Here is a 10,363-nt window from a genome sequence, read left to right as displayed (position 1 = left end):
AGAGCTGGGTGCAATGTTTGCTCAGTCCAGTCTCAGCAGCTTCTTGTTGGTCGAGTCCAGTGGTGGGAGAAAGGCTTTTCCCCACTTGATTCCCAAGACTCAGGGCATGCAATTTCCCCCCTCCCCCCCACTCTGTCCCCACAGCTGAGCCAGCACAACCCTTTCCGGCCAAGGCCGAGGGAGCATGCTCTCCCCCCCGAGCCCCCCCCCAATCCATCGCCAGCCCCAGCGGAGGGGACAGGCAGACATTGTGTGCGTGCACAGCCCTGCTCCTCTCCGCCCGCCCAGAGGCGACCCAGGCGCTGTGCCCAGCGCCGCGCTCCAGCTGGGCCCTATAGGACTTTGCAGCAGTTGATGCAGCCGTTCTGGGTGCCGTAGCGCTTCTGCAAGGCTGCCCGCGTGGCGGTCTCGAAGACCTCCCGGACGCCCTCCTTGGTCTTGGCCGAGCACTCCAGGTAGTCGTAGGCCTGGATGCGAATGGCCATGGCACGACCATCCTCGGTGCGCACGGGCTCCTGCTTCATGCGGGCCAGCTCATTGCGCACGTGCTCGTCGTTGCGCAGGTCTTTCTTGTTGGCCACCAGGATGATGGGGACGTTGGGGCAGAAGTGCTTGACTTCAGGCACCCACTTCTCCGGGATGTTCTCCAGCGAGTCCGGGCTGTCCACAGAGAAGCACATGAGGATCACGTCGGTGTCTGGGTAGGAGAGTGGGCGCAGGCGGTCATAGTCCTCCTGGCCGGCTGTGTCCCACAGGGCCAGCTCCACCTGCTTGCCATCCACCTCGATGTCGGCCACGTAGTTCTCGAAGACAGTGGGCACGTAGACCTCGGGGAACTCGTCCTTGCTGAAGACGATGAGGAGGCAAGTCTTGCCACAGGCACCGTCCCCCACCACCACCAGCTTCTTGCGGATGGCGGCCATGGCCAGGCTCGCCAAGCTGGCCTTGCCGTGCAGCAGGACGATGGCAGCGCCCTCCTCCCCGCGCCCGCCGCCTCCCCCTGCCTCTCGCTTCTCACAGGGCACCGTGGCGAGCCGGGCCCGCGCAGGCAGGCGGGCGCGCCCTCCTCTCTCCTCGCACCGGCTCCGCGCCTCCGTCCCCCGCCTCACGGCAGCGCGACGGCCGCAGCAAGCGCCTCCGGTCCGGTCCCGCCCGGCTCGGCCTGTCGCGGTGGAAGCGCTGCTGCTGCCGCCCTTCTCCACAGCCGCGCTCTCCACTCGGCTCCGCGCTGCCACTGCCGCAAGCTGTCGGCCGGCGCCGCTATTTAAAGGCGCTCGCGACTTTCTTAATATAGCCGGCCAATGGGAAGGGAGGGAGTGAGGTCATCCCCGGCGGAGAGCGCCGCGATTGGCGGCGGGCTGCGGAAGGAGGCGGGGCGTGGGATGCGGGGGGGGAAGCGGCGCGGCAAGCGGCGCGGCGCGGCGCGGCGCCTGGGCCGCGGCGGTGGCGGGGCCGTGAGGGGGCGGTGACCGGTGGCTGGGCCGGGGGCGCGGGGCCGGGGACTGTGGGCGCTGGGGTTGGCTGGGGGGGCGGCAGGCGGGGCCGGGGGCTGCGGGGCAGCTGGAGCCAGAGCTGGGGTGGGGGGCGGCGGGGCAGGCCGGGCCCTGAGGCGAGTGGCGACGGGCCGTGAGGCGGCTCCGCGGGGGCCTCACGGCACTCGGCTCGGAGAAGCCCCCCCCTCCCCCCCCGCCCCGGGTTTGTGCCTCCTCCCGGCCCCGGGGTGGGGGCTCTGCAGCAGGGCAGGCCCGGCGCGGTCCCCGCCGCTCGCGGTGACCGGTGTGGCGAGGCTGGACGAGGAAAGCGGGGAGGGGGGCGACCCCAGGCGCGGCCTTTAAAGCCCGGGCTCGGTGGGGCCGAGACCGTTGCAGGTGGTTAAATAAAACCAAAGCCTTCACTGGGCTTTACAGGGAAAGCACAAGACTGTGCCGCTTCCCCTCCCTAAAGGAAAAAAACCCATCGTGTTCAAGTGTCCCTCCCGCCAGCCTTTGGCCAGGAGGGAGCGAAGGAATTGTAAACCGGGAGAAGCAGCCGACGTGAACTGAAATGCCCTTCTGGTCTCCCGTTACAGACGTGTCGGAAGTCACAGTAATGAAAAAATGGATGCGGAAAATAAATGAGCGGAAACGACTAGAGTTTGGGCTTGCTTGGAGGACAGGGTGTAAGTAAGTTAACACGGGCAGATGGCTCACGCTGGGTGTGTTAATAAAGCCATGCTTTCAGAGTCTCACGCTGTGAAACTGCTGGCAGTGATTCGCTGTGTCCCTGTCGCAGCTATCGCCGGTTACCTGGGTGTCGTCACAAGCTTTCTCCCTGCAAGCGTTTTCACCAAAACAGTGTCCTGTGGCCTCTGCCTCTCAGGGCTGGATCCAAAGTGTCCTTTTCAGCTAGCCAGCACTGGCATTAGTGAACACAACAAAAATGAGCGATTTGAGCAATGTGATTGTTATTAAAAATTGTATTTAAAGATACCCACTTGAAGACTATAGACTGACTATATCAAATTGCCCGACGAGTTGCTTGCAGGAGGCTGTGTGTGTCAGCAGGGCAAATGGTTCACTTCTGGTTCACTTAATCCTAGACTTTGAAATATAATTCATCTTCTGGGAGATTCTTGTAATTCCCATTTGTCCCTGTCAAAAGAGCGTGTCCCTGGATATAGATGGATGGGTTTGTACCTTGATCTTACATAGTTTGTGCAGCATATTTTGCGTGAACACATCAAATTCAGACTGATGTTTGGAAAAAACTAGAAATGAAAGCGTAGTCATAGGCATCGGTGTTCTCCAGTACCTTTGGCCTTTCGATGGGCTAAATTTCTGATTTGCATTGTCCCCTTAGTCAGTGCTCACAGTTTAAATTCTTCATGAAATGATAAAAAAGCCGCCTGCGTGGCAGTCTGCTTCCCTGTGGCGGCACGTCCCGCTTGCCATGGAGCACTGGTGGCTTTTAGCTATTTTCTCTATACAATCACGAGCAGGTAGAGCCATTCTGACGGGCGGGTAGAGCGAATCCGCTGTGTAACGTGAAGGCTTCCGAACACGTTCGCTGTTGTGAAGCCTCGGGAAGAGCTGACACCCACCCGACGGCGGGTTTTTCGCCGGAGTTCAGAGCCACCTCGTGGCGGGGATGCCCGGGTCCCGCACGGCTCCGGGGCTGGACCGCTCCAGGGGGGCAGCGGGAAAAGCCGCAAGCGCTGTACAGATCGTGAGAGGTGCTGCTGCTGCTTAAATAGGCTTTTGAATCAGTTTTCATTCGACCTTGTTTCGAAGAATCACGCCTGGCTATTTGGTTTTGTCTTTGCATGAGCAAAACACTTCATTAAACAGAAAAAGAGTCATCCGAAGGAGCGATTGTGTTGATCACCTCATCCGTGCGGTGCCATGGACGGCAGGGAACTGGGCAGCTGACTCATTGCAAAGCACACGGCTCTGTTGTTCACGCAGGGCGCTGCTAGCAATTACCCGTCTGCCTCAGCGTAGAGAAAGCAAAGTAAGTGGCCCGCGTTCATACTCTGTGCCTCTTCTAGGCTTCAGAGCAGGGTGGCCTTGTCCAGACTGCTGGTCCCAAGTTCCAAACTCTGCTAAGGAAATACTCTGCAAAGGTCTCACTAACCCAAATCAAACCCAGAGCAGGGGCTCTTCTTGTAATTGAACAGCACAGAGAGAGTTCCAGCACCCAGTTATGGTGTGAGCCCGAACTGCTTAATTGTCTAGTGAAATCTTGCATCTGCAGCCTTCCACACAGTTACACGGAAGGCAAAGGGCCTGATGTTTCATCTCTCACCTTGCAAGAAAGACTGCAGCAAAGACTACCTAATTCCTTGACCTAGGCTTTCAAATGCTTTACGGTTTTTTTTCAGGCGACCCAGCCCTGTGACTCACTTAGGCCGAGACTGCACTCACTTCGCTGTCCCAGGGTACACTCCAGCAATGGACTCTAGAGGGAACATCCAAGGCACTGTGGTTGTCATATATTTATATGTGTAATACCTCGGACTTCATCATAGCCTGGGTTTCATACTTAATGCAAATTTGCTACATGCCACCTTTCTCCTGCAGTGGGTTTCACAGAATCACAGAATGTTCGGGGTTGGAAGGGACGTCTGTGGGTCATCTACTCCAACCCCCCTGCCGAAGCAGGGTCACATACAGCAGGCTGTAGAGGACCTTGTCCAGGCAGGTCTTGAATATCTCCAGAGAAGGAGACTCCACAACCTCCCTGGGCAGCCTGTTCCAGTGCTCCATCACCCTCAGAGGGAAGAAGTTCTTCCTCGTGTTCAGACAGAACTTCCTCTGCTTCAGTTTGTGCCCACTGCCCCTTGTCCTGTCACTGGGCACCACTGAAAAGAGTTTGGCCCCATCCTCCTGACACCCACCCTTCAGATATTTATAAGCATTTATTAGGTCCCCTCTCAGCCTTCTCTTCTTCAGGCTGAACAAGCCCAGCTCCCTCAGCCTCTCCTCGTAAGAGAGATGCTCCAGTTCCCTCATCACCCTCGTAGCCCTCTGCTGGACTCTCCAATAGCAGCTCTTCATCTTTCTTGAAGTGGGGAGCCCAGAACTGGACAGAGTACTCCAGATGGGGCCTCACTAGGGCAGAGCCCATAATTATCAGTGTACTATGTGGTACCTGCCCAGAGCTGTCTTAAGTGGAAGCGAGGAGGCCCTTAATCTGTATTATCTTTTCGGTTATGTATATACGCTTCTTTTCTCTGGAGCATTCTTTCTTCATTTCATACATAGAATCATAGAATCATTAAGGTTGGAAAAGACCTCTAAGATCATCAAGTCCAACCGTCAACCCCACACCACCATGCCTGCTAAACCATGTCCTGAAGTGTCATGCCTACACGTTTTTTGAACACCTCCGGGGATGGTGACTCCACCACTTCCCTGGGCAGCCTGTTCCAATGCCTGACCACTCCTTCAGTAAAGAAAATCTAAACCTCCCCTGGTGCAACTTGAGGCCATTAAAATGAAAGCATGAAATGAGCCAGTTTCAAGACCAGTGGAAATCAGGGGCAGAGTTGTACACACGAACCCTTTTCTCTTCCTGCTTGGATCGATGCATCAGGGAAAACGGGAATCTGCCCAGCATGGCAGTGCTGCAAGCGCAGCACAAAGAGGCACCGCAGCGGTGCTGTAAAAGAGCACAGCGGATAATAATTGGTGGAAGTTGGTTAGGCTTCCTTCTTGGGGTGGTGGCTGAGAGCAGAGGTGGGAAACCTGGAAAGGAGATAATGCAAAGCGGCTCTGGGATGAGGTGGCTTTTTCCTCTCCTTAAGGAATTCTGTACAGCACCGATTCCGTATCCAAGCATGGTCGTGGTCTGGAAGGCGCCAGCTCACATATTCTAGGGCTGAATTTGAACTTTATTATTATTTTCTGATAAATTTGCATGATATGCCAAACTATACTTCTTTCAGCAAGCTGAAACTTCACTTCCAGTAATCCCTATCTGTGCATTCTCGAAGCAGAGCGTTAGTTCTGCCGCACCACATACATCTGTATGATTGATGAAGAAAGTATGAAGTAGGAGAAAGCAGACACCACTTCTTTGCTTCCATTGCTTGTGCCGGTGGTTTTGAGATTAAAACTCAGCTTTTTGGTTTTTACTTGATTTAATCCAACTGGCATTTTTTGTTGCTGGGAAGACAGTTCCAGTCAATCACTGAAGATTGTTTCCAGACTATATTCCTCCCCCTCCCCCCCCCGCCCTGCTCTTTTTGCTAAACAGATTTTCTAAAGGGCACGTCTGTAACTCAGATAATTTGTGTTCAAGCATAAATCTGTACCAAAAGCACGAAAGCTCAGTGGGGAAGGTAATTTTTCTCCTTTCTGTCAATAAATAGGCAAGTAAGTACATAGCCTGCTGTGGCATAATGTGCTGAGGGAGCCGTATGTACCCGAATGGCATACTGAGACCTGCGCGCTGGCTCGTACTGTAACGCTAGCAACAAGCACCCTGCAGCCCCCGTGCAGGCAAAGCTTCTCAGCAAAGTAAGGAAGGCAGGAGCTAGCTAAGTATGAGCCATTTACAGGCTAGTGCTAAAAAGCTCTGAGTAGACATGGGAGGACAGGCAGAAACAGTAAGTATCTGTCTCGCTAAGCTACTAAGAGTTTCTGGCATATGTCAGAACCAGACCACTTGTTATGTGTCGCAGCAGGTCCATTGCTTTCCAGTATCCCTGAAGAGAACAAGAATTTAACTCTCAGATCCCCTCATGATCAGTTCTCTCAGCAGAGAAGCCAGACCGATCCAGCTAGAAACGGGAATGCCAAGGCACAAAAAGAGAAGGTGAAAAAGACCCGTGTATTTTCATACAGAGGTTTAGGCGAAGTACAGTCCACATGAAAACGCATCATCCCAAACAAGAAATGCTTTCACGATCCTGAAGAGCTGTATGGGACCCACCGGCATTGCTCTTCCAGGCAACAAGTAGGGCAGGACAGAAGCTGATCACTTTTATTTTGTCAAGTTCTTATGCAAGACTGTCAGATACATACTTCAGTAGGACTCAGGAAATATGGTCTAGCAGGGTAAAATTAGACCACCACAGAAAACTAAAGTGGCCTCAGGTCTCCAGCTGACTTCGGATTAAACAAAAACAAGTTCCTCATCATTAGGCTAAAATTTTCAGACCTAAAACCCTTCATCTCAGTTGACAAACTCTTCTGTAGCTGCATGAGGAGTGCTGGGGAGGAGTGGCTGGAAAGCTGCCCGGCGGAAAAGGACCTTGGGATGTTGGTTGACAGTTGGCTGAACATGAGCCAGCAGTGCGCCCAGGTGGCCAAGAAGGCCAGCAGCATCCTGCCTTGTATCAGGAACAGTGTGGCCAGCAGGAGTAGGGAGGTGATCATGCCCCTGTACTTGGCACTGGTGAGGCCGCACCTGTGTTCAGTTTTGTGTTTTTTCAGTTTTGTTCAGTTTTTTTACTGTGTTTAGTTTTGGGCCCCTCACTACAAGAAGGACATTGAGGTGCTGGAGCGTGTCCAGAGGAGGGCAACGAGGCTGGTGAGGGGTCTAGAGAACAAGTCTTGTGAGGAGCGACTGAGGGAGCTGGGGCTGTTTAGTCTGGAGAAGAGGAGGCTGAGGGGAGACCTTATGGCTCTCTACAACTACCTGACAGGAGGTTGTAGTGAGGTGGGTGTTGGTCTCTTCTCCCAGGTAACTAGTGATAGGACAAGAGGCAACGGCCTCAAGTTGCATCAGGGAAGGTTTAGATTGGATATTAGGAAACATTTCTTCACAGAAAGAGTAGTCAGGCATTGGAACAGGCTGCCCAAGGAGGTGGTGGAGACCCCATCCCTGGAGGTTTTTAAAAAACGTGTAGATGTGGCACTTCAGGATATCGTTTAGTAGGAATAGCAGTGTTGGGTTGATGGTTGGACTCAATGATCTTAGAGGTCTTTTCCAACCTATGATTCTATGATTCTATGAAATAAATGGGCTGACCACATAACTATATTTATACGCAGCTGCGCATCTGCATCACCAATGATGCCTTTGGAAACAGTTCTCTCTGCAGAGGGACCAAATAGATCTACCTCCACATTCCTTTGTTCTCAGTCTTTAGTGGTTGCAGACACCTTTCAGTCCTTGTCTACCAGGAAAACTGAGACGGAGGGAGTAGAAATGACTTGTGCAATGCCAAGAAGATAGCAGAGAATTTGGTCTTCATCTGTGGAGTTCAAGATTATATCCTTAACTCTGGACAGTTCTTCCTCTTTAGACTCTCCAGTTGACAGACTTCATTTCACTACTCTGAGGATGATCAAACACTGGAAAGGTCTGCGCAGAGAGGCTGTGGAGACTCCATCCTTGGAGGTATTCAAGACCCAACTGGACATAGGCCTGAACAACCTGCTGTAGTTGATCCTGCTCTGAGCGGGGCAGGATGGACTAGATGATCCCTTCCCACCTCATCCACTCTTTGATTCTGCAATTCATTTTTCCGTGATGCCTCAACAGATCTGGAAAGGGGTGTCCTGAGGTTCTGGCTGCCAGGTCTACTGCTGTTTTACACTCTAGTACTGTCAGCTCCCCCCCACCCCACCTCCAAAGTAGTTTGCCACACTCAGTACTGAAATGCTCACTCAGAATGAGTCTTTTGCAATAGGAACAAGGAAGTTTCTGAAGTAAACATGCTGTGATTTGTTAATGAATTGTGTAATTTCCACTTTACTGCCAGTAAAGTAGGCTTCTTAAAAAAACAATGATGTCATCAGGTTCTCTTTGTCAATTGGTTGACTATATTAAGAAACATCGACCTCTTCTTTTAAATACTGTGGTCATCATGATAGTCTTTGAAGAGTGGTGGTAAGTTCTTTCTACAGGGGAACCAGCGACCTAAGGAAGCTGAGGCAGAAACAGTGTTAGAATAAACCCATCTAATACTGAACATCAAGAAAGAGAAGAAGGTTGATGTGGGAAATAACTATCCTGTAAGTCTAACAAATTTCTATCTCATATAAATTAACTGTGAATAGATGCAGATTGAGAACTCTTTAACTCCCACATGACAACAGGTCTATGAGCAAAAGCAGCATGGACTTACATAGGACAGATATCGCCATTGGTAGAATTCCAGCAGCAGTCCATGGCAGGAAAAATGTAGTCAATAAAACTGATTTGGATGGTTGTTCAGTACAGTGTTTTATACTCCATCTCACTCACAAAATTAAGTCATTCAATCTAGAAAATGAAATCTGTTATGAACTGAACAGTGACCGTAAAAAATGTCTGAGATGATAAAACAGAAATATAGGGCACTGCAGGAGTCTTGGTTGCATCTAGACTTGGTTTATACTTTCATTTTTTGATCTATAATAATAGTAAAGAGCAAGGTACTCACAATTTCAGAAGATTCAGGTACCAGAGAAATTAAAAGGGGAAAAAGTAGGGAATGAAGGTAAGACAGACTATGGAGAGAAAAAAGGAGGTAAGGGGAAGAATTCCAAACTAATGTGATATCTCTCCTCTTCTCTTTCTACCCTCCACAAAATCTGAAAAGAAAAAACCCAGCATGGGAATAATCCATTTTGTGCTTCATCTTGGTTTTCAAGGAATGGCTTCTCTTAGGGGGAAGCTAACTGTGGTCGGAGATGAGTGCTGTGGAAAGACATGCCTCCTCTTTGCTCTGTGTCACCAACAGCTTCCCAAGTCCTACGAGCCAACTCTGTTTGACGCTTACACCACTGACACAGAGGTAGACGGGAAAGAGATGAAACTGTTTCTCTTCGATGTGGCAGGGAATAAAGAAGTCAGCTACCGAAATCTCCGCTCAGTGTTGTACGAGGACACCGACGTTATTTTAATGTGCTTCTCTGTGGACAGGCCTGACTCACAGCAAAACATCCTCAATTTTTGGGTTCCAGAAATCAAACTGTTCTGCCCCAAAGTACCTATTATTCTGGTGGCTACCAAGATAGAACTAAGGGGTGATGAAGGTATGAAGAAGAAACTAACTACTGCAGGCAATGAGCCAATGAACACTACAGAAGGAGAAGCTTTAGCTGCCAGCATTGGGGCAAATGCTTATCTGGAGTGTTCTGCCAAGACAAAAGAAGGTGTTGATACAGCCCGGGAGATTATTAGCCAATGTGCATTAAATCAGAAAAGGAGGAGAAAGAGGCACTACAGGCACTGCCGAATTTTGTAAGAGGAGTGAACATCATTTTGTTGTTGGATTTCGTGATGTGGAAAGGTAAGTAGGTGTCTTTGTTAGTGTTGTGTGGGTGCTGTAAGGGCTGCTTTTATGGTACAGGAGGAAAAAATTGTGCCTTATGTCTGCAAAGTGTCACACTTGAGAAGTTGGATTGGTTTCCTTCTCCATCTCCAAAACAGGTTGAAGAGCTCCCTTCCAGATTCCAGCTGAGTACTGGTCTTGAGAAACGGAAATGATCAAGCTACGTACAGCTCTCTATAGAGGTTTTTTTGATCAAGGGAGATACAGACAGACTAGGACAGGAACATAAAACAGAACTATTGGGACAAGCACAAGAACGTGTTGTTCAGTGAATCTAATCCCAGCTTCCTGGTTCGAAGTCTTAGTGGCAAGCAGCTGTGCTGACCAGGTTTCCTCGTAGGCACGCCCTTCCACACACTTCCTTGAACGATGTCCTTAGGGAAGGGAGTCACCACACACACACACACACACACACACACACACACGCGTATCCCATAGTCTGCTGTGCTAATAGCAGTGGGTTTCTGACTGGCAGAACAGGTCTGACTTTAGGATTCATTCGCAGAGCTGGCCTGGGCTTCGTTCCATAAATGCATCAGGAATATAATGTCTAGCATAGGGTACAATGAAGGCAGTGCTATCTCCACCTCTTCTTCAGGCACAGGTAAATAAACT

The 10,363-nt window shown here is 50.9% G+C and overlaps 2 protein-coding genes across 2 annotated transcripts; one reads left to right on the top strand and one right to left on the bottom strand.

The window, feature by feature from the left end:
• Positions 1 to 201: 201 nt before the first annotated feature.
• LOC104333817 (rho-related GTP-binding protein RhoB) lies at positions 202 to 1,228 on the bottom strand. Its single transcript, XM_009939366.2, has one exon. It carries the CDS (start codon positions 921 to 923, stop codon positions 333 to 335), a length of 591 nt encoding a protein of 196 aa, XP_009937668.1. The 5' UTR covers positions 924 to 1,228; the 3' UTR covers positions 202 to 332.
• Positions 1,229 to 9,067: 7,839 nt separating this feature from the next.
• On the top strand, positions 9,068 to 9,661 carry LOC104333816 (ras-like GTP-binding protein RHO). Its single transcript, XM_009939365.2, has one exon. The coding sequence runs from the start codon at positions 9,068 to 9,070 to the stop codon at positions 9,659 to 9,661; it is 594 nt and encodes a 197-aa protein (XP_009937667.2).
• The last annotated feature ends 702 nt before the right edge of the window (positions 9,662 to 10,363 follow it).

This window comes from Opisthocomus hoazin, chromosome 2 (genome assembly GCF_030867145.1).
Source record: "Opisthocomus hoazin isolate bOpiHoa1 chromosome 2, bOpiHoa1.hap1, whole genome shotgun sequence".
NCBI lineage: Eukaryota > Metazoa > Chordata > Aves > Opisthocomiformes > Opisthocomidae > Opisthocomus > Opisthocomus hoazin.
Note: the sequence above shows the minus strand (reverse complement) of the source record. Positions and strands in the feature narration are given on the sequence as shown.